Source organism: Scomber scombrus, chromosome 12 (genome assembly GCF_963691925.1).
Source record: "Scomber scombrus chromosome 12, fScoSco1.1, whole genome shotgun sequence".
Taxonomy (NCBI): domain Eukaryota; kingdom Metazoa; phylum Chordata; class Actinopteri; order Scombriformes; family Scombridae; genus Scomber; species Scomber scombrus.
The window spans coordinates 13,963,986-13,980,616 of NC_084981.1; the positions used below are offsets into that span (position 1 = coordinate 13,963,986).

General features: G+C 42.2%; 2 protein-coding genes across 2 annotated transcripts; one reads left to right on the forward strand and one right to left on the reverse strand.

The window, feature by feature from the left end:
• The first annotated feature begins 4,371 nt into the window (after window positions 1-4,371).
• Window positions 4,372-7,817, forward strand: gdf10a (growth differentiation factor 10a). The gene is made up of 3 exons (XM_062430799.1): window positions 4,372-4,720; window positions 6,336-7,504; window positions 7,626-7,817. Exons 1-3 carry the CDS (start codon window positions 4,474-4,476, stop codon window positions 7,815-7,817), a joined length of 1,608 nt encoding a protein of 535 aa, XP_062286783.1. The 5' UTR covers window positions 4,372-4,473.
• Window positions 7,818-12,076: 4,259 nt separating this feature from the next.
• Window positions 12,077-13,981, reverse strand: znf488 (zinc finger protein 488). The gene is made up of 3 exons (XM_062430949.1): window positions 13,765-13,981; window positions 13,306-13,534; window positions 12,077-13,171 (listed from the first exon to the last, which is right to left on the reverse strand). Exons 1-3 carry the CDS (start codon window positions 13,975-13,977, stop codon window positions 12,081-12,083), a joined length of 1,533 nt encoding a protein of 510 aa, XP_062286933.1. The 5' UTR covers window positions 13,978-13,981; the 3' UTR covers window positions 12,077-12,080.
• Between the last annotated feature and the right edge of the window lie 2,650 nt (window positions 13,982-16,631).

Here is a 16,631-nt window from a genome sequence, read left to right on the forward strand (position 1 = left end):
CAATCACCAAAAACATATTTCCTCACTTCCCGCTGGTATGTAGCCATATGGATAGTTTTGGTTTTATTTGCCGCCTCAGAGCTTCTAGTCGTCACCCCACTACGATGGAATTTAGTTTGTCGTGTTCACATTAAAAATTACGTTTTAAAAGCTTGGTAGCAAACTACAGTAAACTAGAGACAACGCACTATTTGATCTGATTAATCCAGACGCCTCTCTCAAAAGTTCTTATTGGAACTACCGTCCAATGATATAGTAATCTGTCAGTGTTGACAGCCTGTTCGGTGAATTATTCAAAGATATGGCGACACTCTCTCTGTTCCAGTCCATTGTATTAAGATCAGAAACAAACATCTCAAAACCTGGACAATTAAAACCAAAATGATCTGCATGGCTATAGACACCACCAAAGTAAAATTGAGAAAACTGAATGAAATGAACATTTAAAATATTCTTTACATTTTGGAAAATAGGATTTGTCTTGTCGTCACTGTGTGGTTGCAAGACAACCAGTCGAAACTCATCAAGAAATAATTAGCATGTGCCCCAAGAAACCACAACTTGCACAATTTGTTTTTTGTAATGGATTCAACAAACGATACTCTGTATAATGTGTTAATTAGGGAGATTTAGAAGTGCTAGTGGGCTTAGACTTTGGAGAGAACCAGGCTAGCTTTCAGTCTTTATGCTAAGCTGAGCTAACCTTCTCCTGGCTCCAGTTTCATACTTAACTGGCAGACATAAGAGTGGCATAAATGTGTTCTAACCCTCAGCAAGAAATCAAATAAGCTAATTTCCTAAAATGTCAAACCATTTTTTTTTAATGAAATGCAGACAAATAAGGAATCTAAAGAGGAAGAAACAGAGCAATGATTTACATGTGGCTGAAGTCCTCTCACAGTTAAAGTGTGACCAGTTGTTTTGTCCAGCCTGAGGTAAACTGGAAAGTCACTTACATCACTTGTAAACATCCAGGAAGATGGACATTTAGCTCAAACTACCCCCTCTACTTTTATGAGCACAAGACATTGCCAGTTAGTCCGGCCCCTTGCGTGAACAGTGCTGCTCTTTTTGGACAAAGCACGACAACCTCAGCCAATCAAGATACCTGGCCAATAATTGGTGCATACTGTATCCCCTGACACACACAAACATCTATTAGACCCCACCACTGAGCCTGGAACCAGAACGTCTCACCCAATGCCATGCAAAGGTGTGAAACTAGGAGCATTTCCAGAACCAACCATCAGCCCCTTCACCACACACGCGGGCATGTTAATTCCTCATGCTCCTCCGTACCCCCACCGAGAGCAGAACACAACCACTGTTTGGTTTGGACAGCCCTGCCAGGAGACCTCCGTGTTGGACAAACTAGAACACGGGACGGCCCTGTAACACAGCCCGCGTAGTCAGACATAACAGGCTTCACACTTCAGTGCTGCTGTAGAGATCAATGTGCAGTAGCAATTTAAATCTTACACATCTTGTATTTATCAATCATTAAACCACTTAAATGACAAATTGCATTCAATCCTGCCAGCCTTCTGTCAGTTTCTGTATTCATATATCAGTGATGCAACAATCAATACTGCATCCATCTGGTAATTTCTGTTTTGTGTCTCTTTCAGCTCAACCAATGAATGCTGTGCATCATGATGGCTGCAATTTCACTTGTCCGTTTAATATCCTTTCAGATTTCTGACAGCCGGATCACATTGCTGCGTTTCCATACTTGGTCTGAAAATGATTGTTATGCATCTGATGTGGCTGTTTTTATTTGAATCAAAATGAGTGGGAATGTGATGCCAGTGTCAGCTTGACTACTTCCACATGTGGCTTTGAAGATCCAATAGCAACACAAGCACAATCCGATGTTTGCGCGCTCTGACCTGTCACTTAACGTACCCACATTTCAGACAAAATGAAAGTCGCACCGAAGTGACACGTGGAACCGTAGCCTTTGATTAGCACCTATCCCCCCACATGCCTGCTGGAGATCTCTTGGGAAACATCTAGCACTGGTTTCACCGTCCTGCTGTGTTTATCTTATTAACTCTAGTCTCGGTGATACTGCAGTCCTCCCAGTCACGATGGAGAGAGCATTATTGTAGATAATGCCCAACATTAATCTCACGCTGCCCTACATATTCAGGGTTAGAGGTCAAAGCCATTTCATGTTGTCGTCCTCATGCTTGAACTTGTATCAGGATGTCTCCTCCCCAGGACTATTTATTATTACCCTAATGCCCTGGTTTCAGATATCACTTAGACTTTCCTACTCTCTCTCTCTCTCTCTCTCTCTCTCTCTCTCTCTCTCTCTCTCTCTCTCTCTCTCTCTCTCTCTCTCTCTCTCTCTCTCTCTCTCTCTCTCTCTCTCTCTCTCTCTCTCTCTCTCTCTTTCTCTCTCCCTCTCTCTGTGCTTACACAGATGTGAGGTGTATTAAAATGTTCAAGTATTTTAGTATAAACCCATGGCATTTTGTTGAATAAAGACTCAAATATGTGTATAATGACTCTTGAACAAAGGGAGATACTGCCATGTTACAAAAACGCTGAGGAAAGCCGAGGGCTGAGACACTTCAGTTCTTTTGCTGTTGTGCATCATTAGAGAAGTGATATACACTAATCTGTGAGCACTGATGACTCCATTTGTAATTTTTGGGATGTCTTTGGTTCGGCACGTTACTCTCCATAGACTGCGAGTTGAGCAAGCCAGTTCTTTTGTATACTCCCATGTTGTCATAATCCAATAAGTCTTTCAAATTATGAAAAGGGCATTTTAATGGCATGCTAATAACAGAGGACCACAGCATACTATTGGGAAATTATTATTTGGTTTTGAAATGTATTATTTCCAAAAACAACTATAAATCTGTCAACATCTGTTTTGAAGGGCTTCTAATTTACATTGGTCATTCTCAAATGCCACTCTGAATTCTCAAAGTGTTTTTCAAAGATGACACTTAACCAAGTAGGAAACAGTATTGCATATATTCACATAAATAACCACAACAATTAATCATACTTTGTTTTTCTCAAATAACTTGACATGGTATGGGATAATCTTAATGCGATTGCGTGCTATGACAAAGCCATAGAACACGCTATCTCAGCTAACTGCATAATGCTGCTCTGCTATCACACACACATTTTCAAACACATCTCCAGAATAGTCCAGATTTAAGACCTGTCGCTGGTGTGGAACATAGTGAAAAGGAGTATCCTGTGGGGCCCTTGGGGGCCAGAAAGGTACTTAGTAGCCCCGTATGTGTGCTTGTGTGTGTATGTGTGTATGTGAAGTGGCAAAGAGTGACCCGAGAGGCCCAGCTAGTTACAGCCTCTCTGCTGGAGACCACCACTTCCACAAAACAAGCATTGTTGGTACAGAGCTCCAGACACCAGAGACACAGACTGGAAACAACTCATATGCACGCACACAAGTACACATGCACACACAAACACACACATATAAAAATAGACAAAATTGTGGCCGATGGTGAGTTTGAAATTGGCAACCGAAGCGAAGGTAATGCAGTGTTTGCCATGAATATATTTATAGAAAGTCGCTGGCAAGAGGCTTATCTAACATCTACACCAGAGTGTTTCACTACAAAACTTTCGCTGACATACACATAGAAACACACACACAACACACTGTACAAAATGTGGATCACTGTCACTAACAATAGCCCTTGGGTGGTTGGTCAGACTATTATTGTAGGTGTTTCTATGCTAATAATGTGTGACTGAGAGCATGTCAAAAGCAGTTACTGGAAATAATGTGGGGAGCTGGAAATTGTGAGGTGGAATTACTTTGCTTGCTATGAAAAAAAAGTAGTGTTGAGTTTCAACAGTGGCTTTGTCTCACCAGTGTTACACAATTGAGTACAAATTCTGATCTGAAACGCTGTGCCAAAGCCACTGCATCATTGCTATTAGCAAAACAGCATAAGAAAAACACCATCATCATCATCATCATCATCATCAATATCATCATCATCAGAGAGAGAGAGAGAGAGAGAGAGAGAGAGAGAGAGAGAGAGAGAGAGAGAGAGGCGGGGGGTTAGAGGGGTGTCAGCATCATGACCTCCACCTCTGGCTGTGTGCGCTACAGAGACATCGTTGGCTGAAAGCGGTATACGTCAGCACCTCACCGCTCCAGTATAACCCCCCTCAAGCTTCTGGTGGTCACACAGACGCAAGTGTAAAAGTAGCAGCTCCAACTGTTGCCCGGACTAACCCATTCAGCATCAACGTCCCACACAGTCTGACACAGAGGAGTGAGACGGCTCACCGAGCAAGAAGCTGGGATTGAGAGGAGAGGTGGAACATTTACGCACAGCCTTTTTAGTCCGGATCTTTTTGGCGCGTCTTTGAAGTGCACATTGGATAGTTTTAGACGTTTTGCTGCACCATTTACCTCTTGGATTTTGCTTTTGTAATTATTTAAGTACTTAAACTACATCTCAGACAATGCTTTCCTCGCACCTGCTCCTGTTGCTGTTAAACTGTGTCCTGGGTTTTGCATCGATCAGGATCATGAAAAGGGGCTCCGGGAGCGCACAGGACAGTAGCTTCTTCCAGTCGTCGTCGGACCCCTTCTCTGATGACCTGGATCAGGACATGGTCTCCCAGCATATGTCCAAACTGTACGAGAAATCCAACCAGGAAAACCGCCTTAGCGAGGGAAACACAGTCCGGAGTTTCAGAGCCAGCCAAGGTGTGTGAACATATTGATCAACCTGTCTGCAACAGTGCCTCCTGCAAAGATGCTCAGGTGTATTAATTTACATTTATTTTTGGAACTAAAAACTAAAGAAAAATGTAGCATTATCTTACATTAGTGCAGCACAAATCTGACGCAAAAAACAAAAAGTGAGTAGAAGTCAGAAGCTCATCTGATCCTCTCCATGGATAGTTATTAAAAGTGCAAGAGCTCATTGGGCTGCATGGCTCTTCCAGACGCTCTAAATAGGTATGATTGTTTTGGAACAGTCTGAGAATGCATTTAAATGATTTTGGGACGCTGTGGACACACGGTGTTTGTGGCAACAGCTGTGCCCCTTCTGCGTGGTGTTTGATAAATTACCGCAGACAGACGCGCAATATGCCCAAGAATGCCTGCGATTCCCTGCGAGCCGAGCAATGCCCAACTTCAATAAAGTTGAAACCGCAGCCAAAGTTACGCGCTGCAAATGGTCATTGTCATGGCTTCTGTGTTCCTGTTGCGGCTACAGGATATGTGTGAGTCCACGTCCTGGAGTCAAGGGGCTTAAGGCACAGTCGTTCCTCTCTGTCTGAGGCTGTTTTTATAAACACAACTCATAGACATTTATATCCCACATAGCTCTCAGATGGCATATCATAACACGTGTGTATTTTTACTGCAAAGGCTGACTGTAATCCAAGGAGAGATGTAAGCGAGTATTCACAACAATGTAAGATCCGTAAAAACAGTTGATTATGTCTTGGTGTCTGGGCAGACAGTGCTGGCTGTATTAGGCTTAAGGGGAAGCTTAAAGAGAAACTGAGGTAAGCATTTCCATATGCAGGCTGAATCCGAGGTAATGTATATCTCTTGAGTCAGTCCATACTTCCGCTAAACTCTTATACAATGAACAATAACTCTGCTGTTGAAGTTAATGTTCATCATGAATATGTAGCTCTCTGCTCGCCCCCTCCACCTCTGCCAGCCAGATCCCCAGAGTCTGCTTCCTCTTAAGGGCACCTTCTGAAATCCTACCAAGGCATGCAGCCATGTACCAGCCATATGGCTCAGTCATGTAACACAGACTTTAATAAGGAAAGGTGTTTCATTGTCCCAATTTGGAGTGTAACCACAGAAGTAGTGCTTTTGGTGTAATTTGGCACCTATTTCCAAATCCTGTTTCAATTCATATAACATTTTATTATGTTTTTTTTTTTTATTCCTTTTCATGAGAAAAATTAATGACAAATAGCATAAAAGCTCTAAAGTTTGAGTTCAATTGAGGTTTTGCTCTTGGTCACCTGTGCTTGAATTGGAAAACACATCATCTAATGATGCCAAACATTTTTGTCCATCAGTATGGACCTGTCAAAGTACAACTGAAGAACCATTGAACATATAAAACAAATACTGGGTAATTTGTCCATTTAAAACAGGAACATAGAAACACCTGTGAGCTAATAAACAGCACAATTGTTTCCAGTCAACCCATTTTTTTATGTCAAAGAGGTTTGGCAAATCTTATAGAAGATAATTAGTTTTTAAAAACATCACTTTTTGGTTGAAGAACGGGTGTTATTGTTGTGTTGTTCACCTGACTGACTTGATTGACTGATTGTCATTGCAGACTCCTCAGACCAAAGGCTGGTGTATCGACTAAACCTTACAACCCTACAGGACTCAGAGGTCATCCTCTCTGCCACATTCCACTTCCTGCTAGATCGGCGCCCTCATCAAAAACCCTGGTTCTGTAAACGCTTCAAGAGCCCATCCTGTCGTTCCTCAACCATCCACCCTTCTACGTCCATCAGCCTGCTCCTTCGCTCTGTCTTCTCGGGGTCAGGGGTCAGCTTTGGGTCAATGGGGTCATTCCTGGGCAATGTGACCTTCCACCCCCACAGGAGAGGGGTGTGGCAGATGAAAGATGTGACCCAGGTCATAAAGGAGGCACGGGACAAGGGTCATCTCCTAGTGTCAGTGGAGTTGGACTTAGGGCAGCAGTACCAGAGGAAACCAGACGAGGGACCGTCTGCTGGCAGCCTGCCATACCTGTTACTCTATGCTAATGACCGTGCCTTGGCAGAGCCCAACAGCGTGGCTACAAGCCTTCAGAGGTACAACCCATTCCCAGAGGGAGGAGAGCCCTCACATTCCTCACAGTCCTCTCGCCTCCTGCACAGGTCTAATTCCTCACCAGAGTTGAAAGGACGTGTGAGAAGGGAAACAAATATCCCTTCTGACCCCATTCAGAACAATGAGCTGCCCGAGGTCGACTACAGGCCTGATGGGTACAGGAAGGATGACCTCTGGGAGAGCACCTGGTACCTGGCGCTCAAACCAAAGCTTAAATCAGGACGGAAGGAAAAGAAGAGAAAGAGCCAGGAGGAAGAAGGAGTAGAGCAGGGTGGAAGAGCAAACGATAGAGAAGAACCTCAGGTTCTCAAAGAAGCAGAAAGAACATCAGAGGGGCTCAAATCTGACGACTCAACTGTGAAAATACTGAAAGACAGTCGCACACTGGTGATGGACGGACGAAGGCATGAGCGTAGACATGAGGAGAAGAATGGAAAAAAGCACAAGGCTAGTTCTACCCCTCAGTCGCCTGTTCTGAACTTTGATGAACAAACAATGCGTAAGGCTCGCAGGAGGCAGTGGGGAGACACCCAGCACAAAGGATGCTCCAGGAGGAACCTCAGAGTGGATTTTGCAGACATTGGCTGGAGCGAGTGGGTCATAGCACCCAAGGCCTTTGATGCCTACTACTGCGCTGGCACATGTGGATTTCCCTTGCCTAAGGTAAGAACAAACACCTAAGTCACTCTATATTGTCTAATTTGTTTCCAAAATGGCAAATTTCTTAGTTAATTTTCCATGTACTCTCCCATTTGCCTCTACCTCTACTCAAACTTTCTCCCAGGTGGTGAGGCCCTCTAACCATGCCACCATTCAGAGCATAGTCCGAGCTGTTGGGATCATCCCTGGGGTTCCTGAGCCCTGTTGTGTCCCAGAGAGGATGAGTCCTCTAGCAGTGCTCTACCAGGATGAATCCAGGAACCCAGTGCTCAAGATTTACCCCAATATGTCCGTCCAGTCCTGCTCCTGCAGATAAAAATAAATAAATAAATTTTAAAAAAGCAGGCATCAGCCTTGGAGACAGAGGACAAGGACGGATGTGGAGAGAAACATAAAAACAGGACTAACAGAGACAGAAGCATACCTCTGTTTGTTACGTGGTTTCTTGATACTGAGAAACAGAGTCACTTTGGCCATTGTTATTCCTCAAGGAACATGGGCTGTAGAGAAATCACTTCCATCGCTCCTGTCCTGCAGCAGCAGACTTGAAGAGACATTGTTTGGCATCTGCCTTAGCAAGAGGAACAGAGTCACACATGTAAAGTCAGCTCCACATGTCTCAGAGGCCCAGTTGTTTTGATTCAGTGTTTGAGGGATTCAGTGGATAGGCACATTTAAGGGATGTTTTCCTTTTATCTCAGAGCGTACTTGTTTTCGCTCACAGTGGATTTGGGTTCACATTTTCTGTGTACACCAAAGGCTACAAATGAAAGACTTTATCAGCGTGTCATCAGGCAGCTCACAGAGTAAAATACAGATGACAGAGATTATAAAACATATTTCCACATTTTTCACATGCTGTGTAGCCTACAGCTGTTCTTGCTTTGAAGCTAATCATGCGCCACATTGTACATACACGCATACATACAAGGTTAACTTGTTTGCAAGACAGAAACATTATTGTACATTCTTGCTCTGTGTATCTTAAAAAAGGAAGTATCCAATGAGTTGTGGAGAGCATTTGGAATTCATTTACACCCACAACCCCCCTCATAACCCGTCAAGAATGTTATAATGAAACCAGAAATATTTTTTTATTTTAAATGTGAAAATTGGTTGAAATTAATTTGTCATGGTTACTAGGCTATGTATTACTATATTTTAGATGAGATTGTATTTTTACATCTGTATTGTTTAAATTATGAAAAGTAGCTGTCTATAAATTAGAATAAAAAAGTAATTTAATCCAATAGAATATTATTGCTTCGTATTGTCTCTGTTATTCTTGGTCATTACTGCATATAACACTAGATTCTTTTGGGGGGAACATTTTGTCAAAACAAACCTAAAAGGGCACCACTGTTCCAAAATACCTTCAGTACAAAAGCAGGAAAGTTCCACTCAAAGATAACCAACATTCCCCTAAAGCCCCTTGACCCTTTATTACCCTCACACCAAAGGCTCGGACGTCTGTTGTCCAGCAAATAATGTGGCCGTCGTGGATCAATGGTTGATGGAGAAGGCAGGCACACACCAATTAGGACGTCAGCCACTTGAACTTCAAAACATGCTGCACTTCCCCCTTTTTTACCCATCTGCTGCCCCCCCCCCCCCCCTATTAATTTCTAAGTCCAGGATGTTATCCTCAAAGGACTATTTTTTCAACAGATGGTTGTAGAAAGAAAATACAGATTTTTGTCACTTTTAGTCTCAGGAAAAGGCGGCGACCCATGTGCTGCATAAACAGTTTGTCACACTGACAGTGAAATTGATTATTAACCCTGGGGTAAGGGGAAACTCTGTGATAGTTTCCCCTTGGGACTGCAAAAGTTGGCACAGACCCGACGTCTGTTTGCAACAACTGAATGCTTTTAAGTTTACTAAGATAGCCACTATCTTGGAGTAACTGGACAATAATTTTGTCTCAAGGACAGGGACATTTAGGAATCACATAGGGGATAGGGACAGAAGATTGAGCTCTTATACTGTTTATTGAACTTATTATTGAGCACTGAAAATGCTTTTTTTTATCAGTAAAGGAGGTGAATACTTATACATGTATTTTGAATTTTATAATTGTAATTAATTTAGATCATGCAGTATAAATCTTTTTTCACTTCAACATTTAAGTGTATTTTCCTGTTGATGAACATCAAAGGCCATATTAAACCCCCTTTGATTCAATGCTGTTCTACAAGAACACAGGAAGCCGCCTTGTATTATCCTAGTAGGTATTGTCCCAAAAAAATCATCACTGTATCATTTTAGCCTGGCGATAAAAAACATGATAAACTTTCCTTTACCAAAATAAAATGTGTGGGTGTTTCATGAAAAGGAAAGGTTTATATGAGACAGCATGGCCTGTAGTACTATATACAGTGTTCACAAGACCAAAGTAGGCCTTTGTTTTACTCTAATATGTGATGATAAGATGATGAGCAGTATGAAAACACTGAAAAGATTCACTTTAATCCATGGTTGAGGATGCAGAGAAAGATGTCTGAAAAACCAAATGTATGAATCGGTTTTCTCCTATTTTGAACAAGTGGAAATATTCAAGAGCAAACCTTTTTACAAATGCACCATTTCTGGGGTCTAACCCCCTTTTAAATTAAGATGATGACTGTAATTAGGGTTATTATAAATCATGTTTACATTAATAGATGTTTTAGTTTCAAAGTAGGCTGGCCCAATTGTAATGACACATCCAGTTTCATTTTTTCCCCTCATTTCCTGACTGATCCCTTTAAAAGTCGGGACCCACAGTCTGCTATTACAAAGTGAACCCAATGTCAACCGCAATCACAGTCACAGGAGAGTACTTACAATGGTCAAATCCAGTTGAGAAAACCACAGTAGTCTCGGCTCGTGTTCAGAAACCAGTATGCCTACAAGCCAGAACGAAACGAGGCAAGCGGGGAAACCAAGAACAATATTTTTTTTTCCACAAGATGACTGTTCAATTAATGGAGAGCAATACAGCCATTATTAGAAAACAGAGGATTTTCTGTGTCTGGGCTGAAATGGCTCTTTCTTCACATGGTTACTGAGCTCAGAGAAGTAATATCTCTGTTCATTAGGACATAGCAATAATAGAGTGACACTGTGCCTCTTAATCACCCATTTAATCATGTAGACAACTGGGTGTCTTATTTAAAAATCGTATTTTTCTTTTAGAAAGTAAAAAAACCAAACATGCAACTGCTCATCCGTTTTTAAAGAATTTAACTTTTGTCGAATATTCTTTTGCAGGCTAAAGATAGTTTAAGAAAAACTCATAGAAATATCAACTCCCTGAAGGCACCTGTTGATGGACTAATCAGTTTGTGGTAGACAAAGAAGCTGGGAGATAAACTCTCAAATAAAAACAGATAACAGCAGTGTGGGTGGGTTTACATCCCTGCTTACATTACGGAGAGGCTGAACAGGGTCGAGGCTTGACTTTCCCATGAACTTCATGCCTTCTTCCCGCCTCATTTACCTGCAACAGAGACGGCTATTTATGTCCATCTGTCCGTGGCCTGACCTGAATGGGCTGCAAGCTCACTGTTAGTGGAGAAAAACTAAAAAACCAAAATACATAGCAGCAGGCTTGGACCCCTTCCAGGTATGCAGATGAATGATAACAGTAAGCTTTTTAAACTAGATCCTGGCTTCATGTTTTAGCCTTGAACTCAACCTTAATTACTCATCCTATTTCAGCCCATTTTCTCAAACAGCATGCTTAAATGATGAGTGAAACATCAACAAGGGAAAACAAAGATTGTTTTTGATGCATCTAAAACAAAATGTTTTGTCTCACATTGTCGGTGCATGAGAACAGGGGGGCAACAAAAAAGATTTTAGTTTCCATAATGTTGGTGCAGTGCATTGACATTTTCTGAACTATAATTTGGTTCTGGTGTATCAGGACAGTCACAAAGTAAACATTGATTATGTATATATATATATATATATGTGTGTGTGTGTGTGTGTGTGTGTGTGTGTGTGTGTGTGTGTGTGTGTGTGTGTGTGTGTGTGTGTGTATAGAGAGAGAGGGAGAGAGAGAGGGATTGCTATTTTTTTTTTTTTGAGGGGGGGGGGTGACACAACTTCTTATAAATTGGCCTGAACCAACATGATGATGGAAGAAGAAAAAAAAAACTGGACACGTGTGTTTCATGTTTGAGAGTTTTTAAATTTCAAAATGAATGTGCAAACACACTCAATCCATATCGCATGTACAAAGCAGAGATAAGCTGATAAATAAGAGGATTGCGTCGGGATATTTATGACAATCATGAGCTTTCCTCAAGATCTCTCAGTCTTTTTTTCCATCCTGAGTTCCATAAGGCACAAAATAAGCATCAAGCTAACATACAGGACTGAAGGACAGACAATAAACTGCAGTGAGATCAGCTTCCACGTATCTCTATCGTCATCTAGTGGACAGGCTGTGATGGCCACTTGCTATTTTCTTTACAGCTACCTACATTCACTGTTACGAAGTCTTGCCGTGAATCTAAATCTGTTAAATATGGACGACGCTCTATGCATCATTTGGGAAATAAATATAGTTTTTTTTCTGTCCTCTGTTGTCTCAGTTATGAGAAGTCATGTGTCTGGACAGGTGGTGACGTTCTCGGAAGTATTCGTGGCAGATCGGGCAGGTGAGTTTCTCCTCCCGTCTCCTCCTCACCTGGGACTCCGCAGCGAACTCCTTCTTATGATGAGAGCGCATGTGGAAAACGAGGTCAGAGGTCATGCGGAAGGACAGGTTGCATTTGGCGCACCAGTTCTGCACCGACACGCCGAAAGAGGTGAAAGTCGGTGGGAGGATCGTGAGAGAAGAGGTTGTCTGGAGCTGAGCGCCAATGTTTCTGGACCAGTGCTCCGGTGCGTAATGGAAAGCGCTGTTTAATGTCACAGGGGAGGGCACAGTTTGTAAGTCACTGCTCAGGATGTTGGATGCCAGCAGATTGTTGTATCCCATGACAGTCCTGGAGGGGAAAGCATCAGTCATCTCCTCTATGCGGCTAGATGGGGCTGTTGTTGCGCTGTTGAGATGCGCCGGTGGCTCACTTGGAGAAGTTCTTGTGCTCGGTTTACAAAAAGCACTTTTCTGCTCACTTTGACTGTTGGAAAGGACCGGAGAAAACGCACTTCTGCTGCTTGAGCGCACAACAGAACTCTCTCCTCTCTCCGATTCTGTCTCTCTCTCCCTGTCGTGCGTAAAAGTCCCTTTGGGTGCTCCCACTTCACCAAAAGCATAATTCTTACATCCCAACTGATCCAGTTTGATCCTATCAGCTTTCAGCTTCCCCGTAGAACCAGTGGCATCTCCTGCTGTCTGATCGTGGCCCTTGGTCAGCTGTGTAATGTTACCATCATTTGAAATATTCGTTTTTTCTAACAGAACATTTTTACGCCCTTTGAAGTATGGAGTTTCCTCGTATTTCCTTTTCTTGTGTGGGATCTCTGTGTATTCATTGCTGACAGATCTTTTGTGTTCCAAATCTCTGGCGATGTTGTGAAAATCTGTCACTCGACGTTGCCTCTTAATTTCCACATGCTTATGCTCGTAAAGGCGACTCCAAGTGTCACTCTTTACTTGGGTGCACAGGAATTGGCAATGAGCCAGGTATGGATACTCATTATTGAAGACCTGGTTACATTTTCCACATTTAAAATCTGCAAGAGACACAGATCATAAGAACATGTTAAGTATATAAATCAATTTGAATTAAATTACAAATGAAATTTAAATAAACATCGTCTTACAAGCTTCCATCAATAATACGTGGCATTATAGAGCTATGTCTCACCTTCACTTGATGCTCTGATCATGTCTGTGAAGCCTAGTAGGTGAGACAGCTCCTGGTCGTACCACACCAGCAGCTCTTCCTCCTGACGGATGTCCCGGGTGGTCCGCACGTACAGTTGACCCGCTTTCAAAAAGGCCTCGGTGTTCTGCTCCTCCTCATTGCGCGCAGCCTGCACGAGCCGAAGCCAGGACAGCACCAAAGCAGAATTACGCATGGCCTCAGGGTCCACCTGTTGACAGAAACCACCCGCATTGTACATCACATATTTGCCTACTTCATACTCTTTTCTCAGCCTGGACATTATTAATTATAAATGTAAGCACATTTAGTAATCATTTCAAAAAGAACGAACAAATCCCACCGAGTTCTACAACTAAAGCAGAGCTGTTAAGAGCCACATGACACCATCTCTTTGGAGTTTAGTGTCCATGTTGCGTGACAAACTGATCACAAACTCACCCTAAATACGTAGGATTTCGCTCTCTTGTCACAGGATTTCTGCGCTATGAAGGCAATGTTGTCATAGAAAGTGTGCTGGAGCACACATGGACCAAAGCACGTGCCTGCAGGGATGCTGCGCGTAACGACCACACTGGTGTAGAGGTCTGCTGGATGCTGGAGAAACTTACTGTCACTGGTCCAGATGGACCGAGGCAGAAAAGTGTGATCCATCGTTAAACTGTAATAAAATGCAATGGTTTGTATTAGTTAAAGTGCAAGTGAACAATATGCAATAATTTATAGAATTATTTTAAATTAAAGGTAACATCTCAAGGCCTATAGCTTAATCAATAACCCAATTAGACTTAGAAAAGGACTAAAACAACTCATACACATTTAACATTTTTGTTTGTGTTAGTTAGACAAAATATAGTGAAAAGAAACAAACACATATAAAATAAAAAATATGGGTTTTACTGGACTGATATCTGCTGTTAGCTGATTTGGATTCAGATGCTCTGAAACCACGCTGAATCGTTTTGTCCTTGTGATTTTAAAAATAGCAATTCGTGCAACAGTATATGAATTTCTTCTAAAACGAAGCGTGCCAGTTGTGAAGCAGGCACAGCCGGTGCCCAGGCAAAATGGTTTCTAACGTCCTTTGTCTCAGTTTTTCAGTCGGTTTCTCCTTTTGTCTCCCCATCTGCCGTGGAGTCCAACTGCCTCCTCTGTGTACAAAGTAAGTTCATTTCGCCTTTTCCTCGTTTATAAACAATATTGACAAACGCAAATTGTGTGACTAGCGATTTTCCAGCTTTGGTCGACATAAAGTATCGGGAGGTAGATGGAGTTTTTATTTATTGTTGACAGCTGACCGCGCAGCATCATAACTGAATGATGCGGATATTGTCAACACGCCAATTTCCCCAATTCAAAATAACGGGGTTTGAAGAAGAAGTCGCGTATCCCTGTGGAGAAAGCAGATTAGGAGTGCATTGATGGGTTGCATGTGGACTCACCTGCTGGACATGGAGGAGGATGTTTGTGGCTCCTGACAGCACGTCCCAGCAGGTGCAGTGGTCTCTGTAGCGATGTGCTTTCGTTTTTGTGGTGACTGCAAGATGAGCAAGTTATCCGACTGAGTCTTCCTCCGTACTGCCGTCCCTCTCCGCTCCCACTCCCACTTATCCCCTTCAGAGAGCGCACTGAAGCGTTGCGCATTAATAGAAACACGTGCGCGCTCAGGCGCGCACACAAGCATTGAATTTAGTGTCCCTTGGCAAATTCTCTCTTGTCTGATTTACCGTCCTTGCTATGAAGAAGATACATGCCGAGTAGAGATAGAAAGCACCGATATGATGATGACCTTTGGGTATGTATGATTGCATACCTGTGGACTGACGTGGACACGCTGGGAATCACATAAAGACAATAAATAACTTGCACCTTTTTAGTTTGAAACGTTTTAAATATATCTAGTCTCCTTACTGTCATTTCAGTGGACAGGGTATTTGTACATTTTGTGATAGCAAGGCTGAATTTCCTACAGTCATACAGGAACACAGCCAGTGATACAGATCTCAAGCAAACCTTTGCCAGGCTGCAGCTAATCAGATTAAAATCATTTTAATGTGCGTGGAGCCACGCTGACATCTTAATGTCTGTCAGCATAATGATTTGAAATGCAAGTCACTCCACTATTTGCACTTTGCGCAACATACAATACATCCAACTTTTACGCACGCTATGTGGGATTCAATGAGGGTTCTGGTCACGTTTTGGAAACAATAATTGTCCTGGCTAATGCGTGTCATGGGAAATTGAAAAATTGGCCACTTGTACTTGACATGAAGCAGGGTGGTCTGGGTTTGCCACCGGGTAAATGCATTATTCATTAACTAAATGTTTTCGTCTCATGAGTATTTAGTGGATTATTCTGCATCAAAGCTTTGGTTTGGGGTAAATGTCCTGTTGGTTATTTCCAGCCAACTTTCTGTAACGAGAGAACACATGAAACGAGAACACATGAAAGCCTTCGGGGATTCCTCAAGCGCACTCCAACAGTCTGGCTCAGGCCAAATGAATCAGTTAAACAATAGGATAAAACGTATTTTATCAAAATCACTTAACATGGCTTTGGCAAATTTGATGGCAATCAGGAATGCTTGAAATACCTTTCAGCATGAGATGCTTCATGAGTCGATTTGCATTAGGGCCCATAATTGAATTGTGCACATGTTGCAGTTCCTCTGATTTTCATTTGGGGGCAAAATGTCAGAGACAGCAAATGAATGGCACAAAAACACACACACACACACACACACACACACACACACACACACACACACACACACACACACACACACACACTCACACACACACACACACACACACACACACACACACACAATCCTTGATACAACAAATCATCAAATTATTGAGTATTTGAAACAATGTACACAATTATTTATTAATTAAATACGGCAACTGTCTCTTGACCCCATGAGACCATCCTGTCTTGTACACATTCTAAATAATCCTAAAATTATGCTTACATGCAAAATTTGAGACGTAATTTTCAATTAGACAATTTGAACTGAATCTTTATCATGTGTTTGTGCTACATTATGTTTTTCTTAATAGTTGAAAAAAGAACAAACAAAAAACAAGGCAGGCTTATTTAAAGAGACTCTTAATTGATTTATTTATTTATTACTTCCTCAATAATCCGTATTTTGGATTATCCTACCTCGGACAATAGGGACTCTGCATGCTTTTTGTGGGGCTTTTTTTCAGTGGCAAAGTGGAGTTTTGGATCTCTCCTCGGGTGTCGCTCCTCTCCTCCATCCTGCCCTGCCTCAATGCATTTTTTTTTCTGATCTGAA

Excerpts from the sequence above, each read along its gene's own strand:
- gdf10a (XM_062430799.1), top strand. The coding sequence starts at position 4,474 with ATGCTTTCCTCGCACCTGCTCCTGTTGCTGTTAAACTGTGTCCTGGGT. Across the intron at positions 4,721-6,335 it reads GAGTTTCAGAGCCAGCCAAG|ACTCCTCAGACCAAAGGCTG; the intron begins GTGTGTGAACAT and ends TTGTCATTGCAG. Across the intron at positions 7,505-7,625 it reads GTGGATTTCCCTTGCCTAAG|GTGGTGAGGCCCTCTAACCA; the intron begins GTAAGAACAAAC and ends ACTTTCTCCCAG.
- znf488 (XM_062430949.1), bottom strand. The coding sequence starts at position 13,977 with ATGGATCACACTTTTCTGCCTCGGTCCATCTGGACCAGTGACAGTAAG. Across the intron at positions 13,535-13,764 it reads CGAAATCCTACGTATTTAGG|GTGGACCCTGAGGCCATGCG; the intron begins GTGAGTTTGTGA and ends TTCTGTCAACAG. Across the intron at positions 13,172-13,305 it reads GATCAGAGCATCAAGTGAAG|ATTTTAAATGTGGAAAATGT; the intron begins GTGAGACATAGC and ends TGTCTCTTGCAG.